This window comes from Neopelma chrysocephalum, unplaced genomic scaffold (genome assembly GCF_003984885.1).
Source record: "Neopelma chrysocephalum unplaced genomic scaffold, ASM398488v2 Primary Assembly neopelma1_119, whole genome shotgun sequence".
In the NCBI taxonomy this organism is placed as follows: domain Eukaryota; kingdom Metazoa; phylum Chordata; class Aves; order Passeriformes; family Pipridae; genus Neopelma; species Neopelma chrysocephalum.
In genome coordinates this window covers 4,823,959-4,841,663 of record NW_020897781.1, presented here as the reverse complement: position 1 = coordinate 4,841,663, position 17,705 = coordinate 4,823,959, and the positions used below count along the sequence as shown (strand labels likewise).

Below are 17,705 nucleotides of genomic sequence, written 5' to 3'. Positions count from 1 at the left end.
TCCTTCATGTTTGAATTTTGAGAGAGACAAGTGGGCTCACAAACACAACTTCTCCTCATTCCATTGATCTCAGTGACTGTGCAGTTTTTGCTCAGGGTAGAACGCTGCTGGTGCTTCTGCTGAGGGGGAACAGTTTAGAAAGTGTTTGAAATACGTGTCTCTACCTGATGGATGCTGGTGGTAGTAAACTTGAAGATCATAGGAATAATTTTGTTTCTTAAAACTCTGGGTTCTGATGAAAGCTGAAGCTTCTGACCAGATGAGACGAGTGATGTGATGAGGCATTTTGTAGGAACACACTTTTCACGTAGTTTTTGCATAAAGTATGTGGTTTCCATTCAAAACAAAGGAGCCACATTCCCAGTAGCAAATTCTCCAGCAATTAGGGCACTTTCATGGAGCTGCTCTTTCACAGAAATGCGAAATAAATATTGAAATGATTCAGTTTCCTCTGGAACAAAGTACATATTTTTGAGCTTCCCATCTGGCTTACAAGACATTTGCTGAATAATTTGTGTCAATGTGGCTTTCATGTATTGATCTAAAAATACAAGTGCTAACAAGGTTTGTACTGTCGAGCCCTCTCTCGCTCTTGTGATTCAGTGAATGGAGCTCAGAGCAACGTTCCAGGATGGATTCAGCTCTTGTCACTTGGGGAATCCTGATTTTCAAATGAGCTTATGGATGCACTCAGCAAAGCGGGCTGATAAAGCCACAATCTGTACAAGTTCCATAAACAGTGGATAGTTTTGACTCTCCAGTTGGATCTTGCACATTATGTAGATTTGAAATAATTCAAGTGTCTACTACAGTGAAGAAAAACGTGCTGCTGCTTTTCAGTGATGTATCAGGCAGTGTTGAAATATATGTGTCCTCACAGTGCAGTCACTTCTGTTGGGAAGATAGTTTTAAAAGTGGCCTGTTTAATTTGCAAACACTTATTTTGGACTAGTGTTCGATTACTGCAAGGTGAGTTAAAAATGTATAATAATTTTTAAAGCACCTCATCTGAGGGAATTTATTGTCTTCCTTCTCTCTGGGCTTTAAAAGGCATGTGGTTGTTGATGGCCACAGATTGTGTGCATAATAAAGATGGCACAGCCATAACATCCTCTGCTCATTGAGGGAGGCAAATTGCTTTGACTTGCCTGCATTTGCAATAGATGGGATCTTTGGATATTGCTTTTATACAACAAACCCCTGCAATTAGTGCATATGAATCTGGGCACATAACGTTAATAGCACCAGTACTTGAAAGTAATCCTAATTCTTGAACTGCTTTTCTTCTCAGTGATTGAATTGAGGGACTGAAGTGAGCTCACTGGTCATAAAATGTGAATTTTTATATCATTTTTTATGTTAGCGGTAATGACAGTATTTATAAGCTTCATTTTATTTGAGGGAGTTGGTGGCTTTTTGCAATATCTAATAACATGTTTGTGTAAACTCTGTTGCTTATTTTCACAAGTTCTATCTCGTGTTGAAGCCAAACCCATGTTTGTTAATGTCACAATAGCTGAATATCCAGGTGTCATTTGCAAATGTGACTACTGTGATTAAAGAATATTCCATGTAAATTAAATACTTCATTGTCCCTCTTCAAGTTATTTTAACATATTAGTTCTTTACCCTAAAAGAAAAGACCTGGAAACTCCTAATACTATGTAAAAAATGGAATAAAACACCACACCCCTAAACCTGCTGTTCCTTCCTCTGCCCCCTGAACACAGTCATTTTCTGCATAAGTAAATTCTGGAATGCTTTTGATTTTTAAATGGAGAGAAATACATTCCTTGTATACCTTTCAGAGGCAAAGTTTACATCACATTTAACCATTAACTTCCAGCTATAAATTGGTAACAAACGTTCAGTGACTTATTTTTGGAAGTGAAATTACTTGTACTCGATACAAAAGATACTGTGAGGCTCTTAAACTTTGCAGAGGAAATTTCCATCCTGAGACTGGAACCTCGAGGTTTACAATGTTTGCCTTTGCCTCTGTAGCTTTGCTCAGGGACCATCAGCAGCACTGTGTGCAGGGCTCATCCAAAGGCTTGTTACTTCTGCCCCGAGGGTGGAGGAAGATAAAAAGATGCTGCCTTCGAAAATTTTTCCCTCTGTCCCCGAGGATATGTAAATTATCCTATTTACTATAAATTACTATTGTTATCCTGCCACAGTTGTGTACAGAATATTGTAAAGTGATCAGCAATTCCAGAATTCTCAGACAGAAGTCTAGACAGGCTGGAGAAGTCTGTTTCTCTTACCTTCTTTCAGAATTTTGGTTTAAAGTGACGTTCCTGATCTCAGCTGCTGCTTTGGTCACAAGGATGTACAGCTTGAACCCATTTCAATGTTTGTATTTCTGAACTCTGGTACCTGTATCATCAGTGCATGACTCAGAGCAATATTGATGTGATGTGTTTTGGGGCTTTTTCTTGCAGTGATGCTACAGCCTTTTGACTATGACCCTAATGAGAAAAGTAAACACAAGTTTATGGTTCAGTCTATGTTTGCTCCAGCTGATACTTCAGATATGGAAGCAGTAGTAAGTATTGATATTAATTTAAATAGATTTCTTTCTACCTGTATAATTCTGTAAGTCCTTTTACTGCGTTGCCTGAGGGCTGTTGTCAGACCACACTGGGATGATCCTTGAAGGCTTTCCCAGATTTCCATCTCCATGCATTTCAAGGTGTTTTCTGTTTATTTTGAGCCCCAGGAATCTTGCATTGCAAGAGACAGCTGGTGTCGTGGTTGCTTCCTTGGGAAGCTGCTGTCAGGAATGGGATGCCAAGCCACAAAACAACTAGTTGTAGTTTTTTTTGCAATATATCCTTTCTTAGAAAGGCCAACTTGAACTATCTATTCTAAGAATACGTAGAATATGTTCTAAGTCTGTGGCATCTTTTATATTTTATGCTTCTACTCTCAGTCTTGAGTCTTCCCTTGGGCAGCTCCTTTTCCCAGCAAGAAACACGAGGATGATTTACAAGTGGTGTATTTTTCTTTATCCCTGCCTATGTCTGCTGTGGCTTTGGCAAATGGAAGGTCCTCATAGGTTTTGTCCCATGGATTAAAAATGAGAGCAGCAGAAGCAAAGAAAGACAAAAGACATAGAAAGAAGATATCAGGCTACAGTAAGGCAACCTGGAAAGGAACAAACCATTATGTCAACTGCTGGCTTTCCTTTAACAGCAGCATCTGCTACCACAAGAAGGCACAAGGAAGCTTTGGGAGAGCGCAGGGTAGTTATTGAGGACACCATATAAAACGGGAAATGGCCATTACACCAAAGTGTGGGACTTGTGTGTGTTTGTGTATGTGTGTTACTTAAAAAAGTAACCCCAGAAAAGCTCAGGGTACATATCATGGCTTTTTTACAATAGTCTTTACAAGATGAGTCTTCTTCTGAATAGCTTTTTAAGGCTGGGGCACTCTGCAGGGTTAATAATTTCCCTTCTGAAAGAGATTTATGGAACTATATTTGTTTAATGGCCTCAAAATAAGATCCAGTGGGAGAAACAGCTATAGTAATAAAATCTGCATCACTAGAAAGATAAGCCAGTCTGCCTTTCTTTCGAACCCTTTAATTTTTATGAGTTACTTTATACCATGACAAATGTTATTCTGCCAGCAGAGAATGTTTTTAGTACCTAGAAGGGCCTTTCAGTTTTCCACAGCTCTCCAGACCCGATACAATTTCTTTTCCTGTAACACTTTGATCAGTTCTCAGTTCTGTTCCCACTCTCCAAACCTCTTCCCATTCTGGATGAACAGGTGAGCCCAGTTACGGGAGGACTGTAAAGCTTTCAACACTTCCCAGGCAGCCAAGGAGCTCGAAATAGAATTCTGACTTCAGCCCCAGAAGAGCTGGAGTAGGATTCAGCTATTTGGGATGAGTTAAATACTCCTCCAGGTTGCACAGGGTTGGCCATAATTTGACACCTACTTGAGATATGCTGGGAATACCAAGCCACCAGAAGTGTGGTCACAGTGAAGAGAAGCACGTGGGAACTCCAGGATATGAGTGTGGACACTTCTTGCTGTGTATCATTGCTGGGAATAAATCTCTTCACTTCAGGGTTACAGCTGATACTGAGCAAAGATTTATTACTGTTAATCCCTATTAAAAATATTGCAAGGAGGCTTGTTTATGGTACACTCCCTAGTTGAAGGGGAGAGGAGGTGAGAGGGGAATTATCTCTGTGTGTAGCACATCTGTTATTGGTCAGACACCGAGGCTGAAAAATAAGGAGATGGAAAACAAGGAGAGGAAAGAACAGTCCTGTAGTTTATAACAATTAGGAAAAAAAGCTCATGTGAAATTGGAAAAGTTTGAATAGGAACTCAGCTGGGCAAAGACTTCAGAACTAACACTGTGATTGATTTGGGTTTTTGTTATCTTTCCCTTCCTTTGAATTCACCCCTCCTTTTTCCTTTTGTTTTTTTTAACCAGGCCCACAGCTCCCCCTATCTCTGCTAATTACTCTGACACAGCTCCCAGTCCTCATAAATTACCTGTGGAGGTTTCAGACTATTTAGACTGATTTGCTTCACAGTGTCTGGTCTGTTTTCACGATGCCAATCAGTCACATATTTGATTTCATTTTTCATCCTGTATGTGGCTAATGGAACATGATAAACACCTGTGGGGGTTTTTTTCCCTGAGTAAAATGATGTGATTTGTTTACATAATACACCACATTTTCCATCTGCCTTATTATACTGATATGTTTAATACTAAATTAATATTAAATTATTCCAGTGGAAAGAAGCAAAACCGGAAGAACTCATGGATTCGAAACTTAGGTGTGTGTTCGAGCTACCAGCAGAAAATGATAAGCCTGTGAGTATTTTCAGATGCATATTGAGTGATTGAACTTAATACCACAGTAAATCCTGTAATATGGCATGTTTATGCAGACAGCTCTATGAGCAAAGCACAGAACCCTCTGTTTCACTGCCTGGATGGCATCACCCTTTAAAAACACGGTATAAACTGCTTGAAGTCTTGTTAATCCTTAATGTAACTGGCAGCTAATTTGAACAGTGTAAGTGCAACAGTAGCACAGAGCAGTCTGAGTTAGTTTTCATTTAGTGAAAGATCACAGGATAAAAAATATTTAAAATAAATGTCAAGATGCTGATTGATGGTTGTAAAGCTCAGAGTTTATACTGAATACAGCAGCAATATTATTTGTCTGACCAATGCTCCCCTTTGCTTCTGTGGGACAATGCTGATTTTAGCAAGTAAACTGGTAGAAAGCTGGTGAGGAAAACACAAATGCAGTTAGGGATTATATTGCAATTAGCAGCTATAATATTGCAGGATCTTTTTTTGTTAGGGTAATGAGCACAATAATTTCTAAGGGAACTGTGTAGTGTCCAGTGTAGAACTGATAATGGTTTGAATAAACTGAGAAATGTTTCCTAATATGCAGGTGCTAAAGGCACAATTGTTCTGCCTTGCACTGGACAGCTTGTAATTGGGATTATTTATTGTTTGGGTGGGGAGAGACTGGTTTGGTTTTATGAGGGCCCTTTCCAAAGTGCAGAGCATGGAGAGGATCCAAAGGCAGGAGGGGGAGGAGGGTTTGGAGCTCTGCAGCTTGTTCCCTACCTTGAGTTGCAAGTTCCACCCTCCCCACAGTGCCAAAGAAAGAAGGAGAGGTGACAGCCAGGTGTGAGGAGGGAAGAGAGAGGGAACTGCTGCAGGATCCTGGTTCCTGGAGTAGCTGCTGGTGAGGGAAAGGTGAGGAGACCACTGATACCCCATGGGCAGACTGTGAGCAAGTTCCCATTCATATTGTGGGACCTGGACTGAGGATATTTCCTTTTCTATGTATGCAGGGACTGGAAAGTCGAGGTCATTCTGTCTGCACTTATTGCTGATCTGGTGTTTTCTGTGAGAGCACTAAAGGTTACAAAAAGAAAAATGTTTATTTCTTTTGATACAGGCACGTTTCAGGTGTGCACAGACAATTTTACCTGATCCTCCTCCTAAATATCAGGTGTGTGGTGTGGTGTTAATAACTAACCAAAAATCACTCTGTCCTTTTTTAACAGCATGACATAGAAATAAATAAAATTGTATCCACAACTGCAACAAAGACAGATTCCTCTGTAATGTCTAAATCAATAAGTTCTTCTTTGGATGACACTGAAGTTAAGAAAGTAATGGAAGACTATAAGAGGCTTCAAGTAGAAGTTCAGAGGTTACGGGAGGAGAATAAACAGTTTAAGGTAAAGATATGTGTTGTTTTCTTTTCAGATTTACCCCTTTCCTGAAAAAGAAGCTTTCAACTTAAAGGTTTGGTTCCCTGACCTTAGCACAATATTTGAATATTGTCTATAAAGTAAAAGATAACTTGAGTTTTCTCTCTATAAACTGTGAAAAGGTGCTGAAATCAGTGGTTCCTTTCAAAGGAGGTACAAGTGATGCAGTCAGAGAAGCTGATTGAAGGCAACCTGGAGTAATGAATTCCTCCTCTTTTTTTCTTTTCCCACCTTATTTTCTCAGTGTGAATTAATTCAGTGTTGAGTTTGGCCGTGTTGTGCAAATACTGAGTGTTTTAGTGATTGCACCTGTAATAAGCCATTGAAAAGGCCAAATTAAGACAGATTAATGGGAAATGTGCTCCCTGTCATATCCAGCACCTCGCTGGGAAGTGGAGTGGTTGAGCAGCTTTTACCACTGTGCTGAAAAACTCTTTTTGCAGCAGTTTCATCAGTTTTAAGTGTCTGGTTCCATAGATATCAGCACCAATGAACATTTAGATTTTGTGACTATTGCAGCCCAGCTGAAGGAACTCTGTTCTGTCAGCTCTGGCTGGTGCATGAAGAAATACTTTAAACCAGTTTTGTTTTGCACAGAAATAACACACATAATACAACAGTAACATGCCCTTAACTTCTCCTTGTCTTCTTGTTTTGCCAGCAACTCATTACTATAAGTACTGTATGATTTTAGTTAATTTTTTTGCAAATCAGTCTTGAATAAACACTCTACAGGAGCTATCTAGAACTGAGCTGATGTCTTACAGTAACATCCTGAACTGGTGAGCTCTTTGTCCCCTTTGTGGAGTGCAGAAACATCTGTAAAACATCAGAAAGCAATGCTAAATCACTGCCAGCTCCCAGGTGCTGTCAGTGTCAGGCCAGAGTCAGTCAGGAGGAAGTTAAAATATTTCAAATGGAAACTTGTTGTTTCTAGCAGTGAAATTACTATATATGTAAACAACATTTTAGTATTTACAGAAGTCAGTTGTCCCTGCCCAGACTTAGAGCAGCAGTGGGGTGTCAGGTGACCTGTGACTTAATGAGTAAATAAATTAATTAATTAATTAATAAGTTATCTGGAATGTTCAGGTGTCCCTTTAAATTCAAAAGCGAGAAACACTGACAAACCCTGAGCCTTTTGAACTTCGCTTATCTACAGTTTTTAAGGCTGCAGTAACTTTTATTCCAATTTTGAGTGTTTTTTTTATGTATAGTCTGGAGGCTTTTGCTTCAGTATCTTATACTTTTGCACTGTAATACTGTATCACATTAAAAAGTCTAACACCTGCTTCAGCTGGACACAAATTAGGTCACAAAAGGCTCCTTTTCCCCTCTCCTGAAGTGCTCTGAGTGTGTGTGTGTGGCCTGGAGTGTGCTAACACTTAGCTGTGCTGCACAACACTTTAGGTAAAGCTGGGGAACGTCATCTCCACTTGAAGTGATAATGTTTGGTGGTGTTACATTGTTTTATCTCTTGTCTCATTCATCTTTCAATCAAGTGAGCTGTCAAACTCGTACCAAGAAAATATCCTAATTATTGCCATTAGTTTCATGTCAAAATGTCAGCATTAATGTGATGGGGGAAATAGATTTCCCTTCAAAGGCTGGGAAAATTTGCTTGTGACATCTGACTGGGGGAATGATGAGTGTAATTGCCTTAGGTTGTGAAAAATATGCAACTTTATCTTAGTTATATTGAAAAACGTCTTCCCCAGGAGCACTTTATGTGCTTACAGGGCAAGAAAAGCATCTTCAGGCCATCCCCTCCATCATTCCTGTTGAAGTTCTGAAGCTGTCTCTAGACTTTGGACAGGAATGGCTTCCCCATTCTTCCCTTGTTCCCTTAGCAGGAGGAAACTTCCAGGAGCTTGTGGCGTTTGCTCTACCACTCAAGTAGATACAGAATTCCTCTCCTACCTCACTACCCTTTCCTTCTCAGGATTATTTAGGAACTGGAGCTCTAAATTACCTGTAAATTACCTTTCACCTATTGTGTAACACCCACCTAAATAAATATGGTAAAGGGTGAATGTTTAAAGCTTTTTTTCATTAATTAATCAATATATCTCCCTTTAGGAAGAAGATGGACTGCGGATGAGGAAGGTACCCCAACCAAACAACCCAATCTCTCCTTCTGCAGCTGCTGTCAAGGATGAAGGGCTCAGCTCCAGACTACTTGCTTTGGTGGTTTTGTTCTTTGTCTTTGGTGTAATTATAGGAAAAATAGCCTTGTAGAGGCAGCATGCTGGAAATTGTAAATTGGTTTGATGGTTCTGCCATATCATTGGATTAAATTTATTCATAACAATGTTTAAAAAAAAAAAATTAATGTATGACATCTCACAGGTCTTGCCTTTAAATTACCCCTGCACAAATACTATGTAACATAATCTAGAAAGTTTAAAATGTACGATGAGCGAATGAATGAAAGAGAATACGCTTCAGTGATGAAGGGGGGGAGAAAATCCTGATTTAACACTACAATGGAATATTGTATATGTCATTTTAAACATTCTTAGACCCTGGTACATGTTGCTGGATTACCTCTTTTTAAAAAAAAAAAAAAAAAAAAAAGGAAAACTAGAAAACAAAAAAACAAACCCTCTTCCTCCACTGCTGGAGCTGGCCCTCGGGATGTTTGGAGCTGGGTTAGGCAGGAGGTGTTGATAACTTCTGTAAAATACGTTAATCCACCATTCTGCTCATAAATTTAACAGTTTCTGTCAGTGTCTTCAGCTCTGTGCAAGTTACCAATTCCTTTGGCACTTACTGGGTAGTGAGAAGCTGCAAAGAGTCGTGTGTGGCCACGCTGAGTGTGCCGGGCGGCACCGAGGGGCTCATGCTGACGGTGGGACGCGCTTGGGAAAAGGGGCGATGCCTTGTTCTCACCAAGGGACCAAGCTACACTGCTGTTGGTTCATTTAGTTGAATTAAAAATGTTATTCAGAGATGTTTAATGCATATTTGACTTATTTAATGTATTTCATCTCATGTCTCCTTCTTGTCACAAAATCGACTAATCCTACGTGGTGTGAGAAGGCACCTGTTCAAAGCCCGTGACTAGAACTAAAAATTTGCTGCTGTAGTGGTGCAAGATTCTTCTGCCTCCTGGTGTTTTGGGCACTACACAATTGTGGGGAGTTTTGATCATCTGAGCATTGGGGAAACAGTGGTCAGGAAACTTGTTTTTGTATGTAAATAAGTCTATCTAGGGGAAAAAAAAATATTAGTAGTAAACTAGTCCTATGCCGTAAAAGACCAATCCTGTTTGACTATGTAGCATCTTAAAAAAAAAAAAAAAAGAAAAAAAAGAAAAGAAAAATTAAATAAAGCCCCCAAATTAATGTTTCCTTTGTTACTTTTGTCCTGTTCTCACAGTTTTAGAGGTGGGGAGGAAACAGTGTTCTCTTGTCAGCTTTGTTTATGGCATAAGGAAACTTTGTTTCATGGTGATTATTTTGTTTTTCCAGACTGATTTTAAGATCAATCCAAACCACCCCAGCACGAGTCTGGTACACAAAAGTGTTGTTCAGAGTAACCTTGTTGGCTGCTGAGGTACAAGGTAACATCCCACTTTCCAGGTTAGTTGGGTTCAGCAGTTAAAAGACACTTGACAGCACATTCATATTAAGGTGAAGGTAATTTTGTTTCTAAGCTTCCTTTTAGCACAAAGTGTATAAACTCAGTGTGCTTTAACATGATGGATTCAGTTGGTGAAATAGTTTTGGAGGAGGTAAATTCACATATCTTCTTAAATGGTGGATCCAGAAACCAATGGTGACAAAATTTTTTGTATTTCATGATTAAGATAAGCCTTTTAAAAGTGACTTCTGTCATTCCTTCCTTATTCCTGTGATTCCATGAGAAGGCTGTTGGGGCTGCAGCCTGTCTGCTGCACTCCTTGACCTTTATGTTTGTCCCACTTGTGTCTCAAGGGTTTCCTTCTTTGCAAGTGCAAATAAGTGAAATTTTACTTGAGGCTTAATAAGAAAATAGATGGAAAAAAACTATAACCGGTGTGTTCAGCCTGTGAACACGACTCTGGAAGTACTTGTAGAAGATTCAGCAGAAAAGGAGAGGTGTATTTTTAGCATTTTAAAGTGCTGGTGGCTTGTCTGCTCAGGAGGGAAGGGACAGAACTGTTGCAGCCTTCCTGCAAAGGGCAGGGAAGGTGGGAGTGAGCTGGGGAGAAGAAAGCAGTGAGTTCAATGGGACATGTTGGGCAGAACTTATCAAGACAAAGATACTTTTTGGGCAGGATGAGTAAAGAAAACTTTTAAATGAAACAGTGTAAAAGAGCCTTTTCAGAAAGACAAGATTGTAAGTGATGTTGCAAAATTAGTTTCCATGGCTTTGAAGAATGTATTTGAGCAAACCTTTACTGAGCTGTGAAGTAGTTTTTTTTCAGAGGCTGTATCTTGATCTCATTCTTGTAAGAAAAGCTGAATTCCTGATTTGCTTTAAAAAATAATTGTTTTTGAGGGCCCTTTCTGCTGAAAAACAGCCTAAAAAAAAGATTGGTTTAAAAAAAATCACTGTCTTTGCAGAGTACAGGGGAGAGGATCAAAGCTTTAAGCTGGTCTGCTGTGAGTAAATGTGTAGTAATGTTCAGGTAAATTGTACACACATTGTGAGGAGGCACAGGGCAAAGGCAGCAGCACCTGTGTCCTCCTCCAGTGTTCAGTGGTCACTTCTTAGTGATCTCTGACAGCCTGGAACTTTAAATCATCCATGAGCAAAGTTGTCCTGGTGTTTTGCACTCCAGGATTATAAAGAGGTCCCAGAAAACATTCTCATGCTTTGCCAGATGCCCTAAAAACAGGTGATCAAGGAGACCAGCAGAGGATCTGTTGGTAAAGACTGTAACCTGCAGTTGGGGCTGACCCACATCATCGGTCCTAAACAAGACTCTCAAATTAACTGCTTATCTTTTGGAATTTAACGAAATTCTGAGGTCTTTCCTCACCATTTCTGACAGCCCTGAATTGTCTGGGTAATGCTTTGCTTTTGCTGAGCTTAAAATAAAATAGCTGATCAGTGGGATCCCCACTGCCTGTCTGTCTGACCAAACCCTTCTGTCATAGGCAGTAGAAAGAAATGTTAAGTACTTCTTTTCTTCATAAAAGGCCAGTCTGTAGATACAGTGCAAAAATATATTGCATAGATGTTCTTAAATCACCTGGACCTTTTGTAAGTCTTTCCTTCCATGACAACACCAGAGCAAATGTTTTCATGAAGTGTTCATATTCTGGAGGACATTGTACATCTTAGGAAGTTATGCATGAAACACAGGGTTTCTAAATAAGATTATTGTCTGGGGTCCTCACGCAACAACAGATGTTAGAAAACTGTGATTTATACATGATAGTAGAAATCAAGTTATTGCTAATCTAGTTATTGTCCTTGCTGTTATTTTAAGATGACCACTTGCACATACGTTTATTGTTAATTTTTTAAGAGCCAGTAGAGGCTGCTTGGTGCACTCTTTGGGCAAATTTGATATAAATAGGTGTACAAAATATCTTGAAGCCTAGTGCTGGGAAACGAGTGGAAAATGGTTTCTACTATTTTTATGTAGTTATCCACATCTTAAAGCAAATACTCTGTGCATGAATGATCATAAGTATTGCTGTGCATTGGCAGTTGTCAGCTGTGACTGCACAACTGGAACATGTGGGAGCCAGAACCCAACTCAGGTTACTGTGGAACAGCCCTTGGGGTTGGAGAGCAAGATCATGCCATGCCTGTCATGTTGAAGGGGATTGATGTACCATAATGTCATTTTCTAAAAATACAGGATTGTAATAGCTTGATGGTGGTATTCCATGTGACTTTTTCCTCCTGAAATGCTGTTAGTGGGATAAAGTTGGAACTTCACTTTGCGAATCACTATAGAGTTTCTTGTCACCAATAAACTCGGAAGGGTTTCTATTCTCTGCACATGTGAACTTGCAATTCTTGTCAGCGTGTTTGAATCGTGGTGTGCACAGAGTGGATCATTCACCTCTCAGGATACTTGAGGCTGCAATTCCCCACTGGAAAAAACTATCATCCCTTTTCTTCAAAAAAAATGGTAATTTTTTCTCTTAATTGGAATGTCCTTAATTCCCAGGCACAATAGTGACTTAACTGTAGTTCTCTTAACTTTCGAAACGATACTTCTCTTGCTCTGTGTGGTGACCTGAAATGCCATGTCCTGAGTTCTGCTTTCCATATAAAGGAACTGAGAAAAAAACATGGCCAAAAATCCCTCTGTTTGAAATGAAAACCCATGTAAAAGAACCCTCTGAACCTCCTGTTTGTTGTGGCTGGGTCACAGCTGCACTAGAACTGCGCAGCAACGAGGGGGCCTGGAGAGCTGCTCTTCCATGGTTTGGGAATGGCTGAGCATCCACTGCCCAAATCCTCAAGTGAGCAAGTTGAGACGGGACAGGTGGTGAGTGGATTTCAGTGTATGTGTTTGAGCTTTTGTTTTTGAAGTCAGAAACACTAATACAAACAGAAGGTCATGTGTGGAGTGAGGCTAGTTCAGTACCGTCTGTAGGTGACTGTTCTTTGGAATCAGACACATGTCTGCAAACTTAATTTACTAATTAGAAAATACCTGTACAAACCAGTGTTTAGGCATTTTAGAGATAAAAGGACACACTGAGTAAGGCTGCTTGTTTGTACAGTGAAACCTTGTTCTCAGGCTCAGCTTCGTGAAGAGCTGACAGGGGGATCCAGTGCTGGTATAAATCATCTGTTGCAGTTAGATAAATCATGGGATTTATTGTTCAAGCAGGGCAATGCTGATCCTTTAACCATGTCCAATTAAGTTTTTATATTACTCTGACAGCTTAATGTATTCTGATCACTTTGTCCAATGTGTGTCAGTGCAACAGTGACACTGCTCATTGTGCTGCTCCTCACTTTTATTTTGATAAGCTTCAGAGAACAAAGTAATTGTGTGTTTCCACTGCTCAGCTATAAAATTTGTTTGTTTTATTAATGGATTGATTTTTTTTTAACTGGATAATTGAAGATTATTTTTAAAATAACCCAAGTAAGAGCCAGCCAGGAATCTCTTGCACATCATATTCTAATGAGCACAGACCTGCACACTTCCAAAGTGACCGTGGGCCTGTCATTCACTCCACTGTTCCCTGTGGCTTCATTTCCTGCTGAAGAACTACTTTCATGTTTGTACTTGAAGAGTAAAACTTTTTGAAACCTTTCCTAAACTTCCCCATAGATCTCTTTGCCTCCCAGCCCAGGCCTAAGTTTGACCTGAAGCCTCTATGTGAGTGGAAGTACAAAAGGAACGCGGGGCCTGCGAGCACAGAAACAAAGCTGCTTTTCCTTGAAGCAAACTTGAACTTTGGATCTTTTCTCCTGTGATCTGTCATTAGAAAATGGCCTTTTCCAGATGGCAAAACAAAAGAAGTTAAGAAAACAAATGAATTAAGAAGAATTAATTGAAGCTGCCTATTACAAGTTGACATTATCCATCTGGCATTGCTGTTTATGTTTCTGCATCGGTACATTTCATTCTGATTTAATAAGTTCCTAATTTTGTGGGGAGTTTTTTTAGGATTTCGAAGTGCCTGTGAAGAACAGCCCGTAGTAAAGTATTGTTCCCAGTTTAGCTGTACATTTTTTTAATCAAATCTTTTTCTTTAGTGGATAAACTCACAAGATTAGAAAAGCCTCTTGAACTCCCTCATGTTTGAGTTGGCAAATTTCCCACACACAATTATCCACACAGAGCTACTTCTAAAAGACCTTTATTAAGGCTCTACAAAGTCAAGCACTCAGGAATTAGGAAATGGCAGAACCAGGTTTGTGCACTGGTAGTTTGGCCACTCTCTGTGAGTACAGTGCAGTATCTGGTCAGTACCTGGTCAGAAAGTGAGATGAGGCTGCTCAGAAGTTGTCTAAAACTCCCAGCTTTGTGTGCCTGACAATATAGAGGCTCTCTTAAGTATAATTAGATTTTTAAAAGTGGAACTTAAAATGTGGAACTGGGTGTAACCCGTGTGCGTGTCAGGAGGGAATCCTTTGTGTTCTGTGTGTGGACACTCGTTCCTGACCCGAGCTCCCAACGTGTAACTCGGAGCTGAAGCAGCAATTTTCATTTCCACATTTTACTGGGAGGCCACACACAAGTGTGATTGGAGCCAGGAATCTTTGCTTCAGTTTTGAGCCCAAAAGAGCATTTCTATGAAAGCTGGAGGCTCTGCTGCCCATCCTCCTTTCTGATCTGTTCTGCCTGAGCTGTCAAATCTCACTCCATTCCCTCCCTCAGCGCTTTGGTTCAGGCCAACTCATCCTTGTTCCTTCCCTGCTCCTTGGCAGAGAAATCCATGTTCAGCCGAGCATCTTTAACTGGCTTTCCTTCCCTGCTGCCTGCTTGTTTTCCATCTGGGTCTTTCTTCCCATCACCCTGCCAGTGTTGCTTTTCCCTGCCTGCCTGTCCCAGACTTCTGGCCTCCAGAGCGCTGTGGCTGCACCTGGGCTGCCTGGCAGAGACATGGACTGGTCCTGGATGCCTTTTCCCATCCTGGATAACCACTCACCTTCTGCTTCCTCTGTGATCAAATTTGTGCCTCCTTCCTCTTCACTCTGTGTAGAGTTTGGAGCAATGAGTCTTGTCACCCATCTCCTTTCTGTCTCCAGCTTCTTCCTGCTGTTCCAGGGCAGTATATTTATTTATAGTATGCGACAGGCTTTTATATTCCATCTGGATTGTTTATCAAATGAAGCAGTAGCTCAATGCTGTTAATGTATCCAAAAATGTTTTGAAACTTTTTTGTGTGTTTTGTTTCAGTTTAAGAATTGTTTGGGAAATCAGCGATGCAAAAATGCATTCTGAGGTATTTTAAACAGAGGGGCATGAGGGTGGTTAATTGGAAAAATAAGTTGCTGTTAATTGAGCTGTGAAGAGATTGTCAGGACTGTGTTTGTCTGGCAAACTTGGCTCCTGCTTTAAACTTTTGCACCTGCTAAAGAAGCAGAAAATTGGAAAGGCAGCTTGTCTGAGGAGCTCGTGGTGGTGAAGAAGGTACTGAAGGCTCAGGCTCAGTGCAGGAAGGCAGAAAATGAGACTGTTTGGAAATGATTTTATTTTTCTTTGCTTTTTGGAGTTGTTAAAAAATGATTAAACTTTTGGAATGTATTCTAAAAGAAGTGAATGGAGGAGAGTTTTCTAAGACACATATGCCTGTTACCATCAACTTCCAGCTGGTACAAACCTGCCAGCACGTGTTAGCTTGGGTTTTCTTCACAGGAACAATAAAAGGGTATTTATTTGTTTGGTAGTTGAAAGGAAGCCAGTAAGCAGGATTAATGCTCGTGGTCTATGTCTTAGACCTGGTTTTTTTAATGCAGTGTTAGACATGAAAGATGAAGTTATTTGGTTTTGTCTTGTGTATGTCAGATAAAGATAAATGAATCACAGAACTCAAGCTGGAATCCTGATTACAGTGGAGTTCAGCACAGAGCCATGTGAGCTTCTAATAAATGTAATTGCTGCTTCAAAAGGGCATAGCTGAGCAAATTTCGTATCAGATCTGGTAGTGGGGAAGAAATTAGATGGAAAACTGAATTAGAATTGGCAGTTTTCTAAGTGAAAGGTATTAAATGGCCAAAAACCCAATAATTCTGCAGTCGAGAAGGGGGACAGCTTTGGCTAACTGCCCATCCTGCTTCAGTGGTGAAATGAAGGGAAAAATTAGATGGAAACTAATATAAAACAAATGAGAAAAAGGGAAGCAGACAGCAATCCATTCAAAATGGGAGTTAGAAAGTGCAGAAAATGAATAAGGAAAGCTCTAGCCAAAGGGAAAGCAAAGCGTGTGGGTTGGAGTGCTCAGAGAGGGCAATGAAGAGCTGCAGTTCAGGGGGAACCTTTGCCGTAGGAGAAGGACCGTTAATAGGTGCAGGTGGTAAAACCTGGTGATGGTGTCAGAGGATGGGAAAGGTGATGTCATTCCTTAGCAACGCTCAGTATCTCAAATAACAGGCAGGCCTTGAAGCCCTGGATCCGTGTTTGTAAGGGAGGAGCCTGGGGCAGTCTCGGGGCTGCTGCTGAGGATGGTGAGCGGGACAGGACAGGCAGTGTGACAGCCCTGGGAAGGGATGGAAAAGGAGATGGATGTTCCTGAAGGAGTGGGATCCAAGTCCTTTCATTCTCTTTGGTTTTCAGTTCTCTTTGGGATTAGAGTCTGCCTGGGCCCCGCAAAGCTCCGTGTTTCCTGACAATCACACGTTGCTGAAGTTCAAAGGGAACCACAGTGAAATGGGGATGCTCAGGGGGATTCTGTGGGGACCCGGCAGATTCAGTGGTTCCAGATCACTGATGAAAACATACAAAACCAGTACTGATAAAATGGTAACAGGGCAAAAATATCCCTACCAGGACCAGAGTGAATAACAGCTCCATGTACATTCCCAGTGCAGTCCCAGGGTAAAAGACAAATGAATACGAATGTGTTGTTGTTTTAATTACTGTTAGCTGTAAGTGATTATCCTTCTGTATGTCTCAGCTGTGAGAGCTGGGAATTTTGGAGGCAGTTTGGATATTTACATTTTAAAAGAGAAGCTGAGTAATTGGAATGGAATCAAAAAAGAAGAGATGCAGAAATTACTGGTGGAGTGTGAAAATGCCTTAGAGAGGGTGAGAGAGAAAACTCAGTTGGGCTGAGCTTTTCTACCAAACTTGAGGCTGTCTTGATTACAGTGCACAAATACCTTCACAGGGAGAAAACACTGAACACTGCAGCTCTCTGAACATAAAAAGAGCAACACAAGAATCACCGACTGGCAGTGGAAGCCAGGCAAATTCAAATTGGGAAAAGGCACAAATTCTTAAGAGAGAATAACTGTGTAATTTAGGAATGTGTCTTCAAAAACTGTGAACAGAACAATAAAAGTTATGATATTTATGCAAATAGGTCTTCCATGGCTTTTTTTCCTTTCAGAAGGATCCTTAAGGGGGGAGGAGGGGGGAAACAGGAGAAAGAGGCTCCTGATGAGGTTTCCCTAGGGAAGTTCAGTCAGAGTTGTGGAGCTGGTGCTGCTGGAGCCAGTGGTGCCTGAGCTGCTGCAGGGCAGGGCAGAGCTTTCTCAAGGCCTTGTTGCTGTTGCATAAGTGTGTGATGTTGTCTTGTAACGTTTTATATCATGTTAATCCCATCCCCACCTGGAAAGGATCTGTGTGGACTTGAGCTTCATATGTTTCAGTGCTATGAAAAAAAAGAAGCACCTGCACACAAATCTCCTTCCTGTTGGCCAGGAATTGCCTTCCCCCTCCTCCACCCACCCTCCAAAGCAGCACAGAGCTGTTCCCTATTCCTGCCATGGAGTGGGTCCTGCAGAAACAGGTACCTTTGCTGCTGGGAGTCCCAGGAAGCTTTCCCTGGGCTGCAGGAGCGGCCGCTGGA

The 17,705-nt window shown here is 40.8% G+C and overlaps 1 protein-coding gene across 3 annotated transcripts in view; it reads left to right on the top strand.

Moving 5' to 3' along the window:
* Nucleotides 1-17,213, top strand: part of VAPB (VAMP associated protein B and C) — a 38,384-nt gene extending 21,171 nt beyond the window's left edge. The window contains exons 3-7 of one of the 3 annotated variants that reach the window (XM_027697544.1): nucleotides 2,445-2,548; nucleotides 4,769-4,849; nucleotides 5,961-6,014; nucleotides 6,275-6,313; nucleotides 8,359-17,213. In XM_027697544.1, coding sequence (XP_027553345.1) covers nucleotides 2,445-2,548; nucleotides 4,769-4,849; nucleotides 5,961-6,014; nucleotides 6,275-6,313; nucleotides 8,359-8,517 — 437 coding nt within the window. In that variant the 3' untranslated portion in view covers nucleotides 8,518-17,213. Of the gene's footprint in view, nucleotides 1-2,444; nucleotides 2,549-4,768; nucleotides 4,850-5,960; nucleotides 6,015-6,069; nucleotides 6,247-6,274; nucleotides 6,314-8,358 lie in introns of all 3 variants that reach the window. The other 2 variants (XM_027697543.1, XM_027697545.1) reach the window with 2 other exon arrangements.
* Nucleotides 17,214-17,705: the final 492 nt, after the last annotated feature.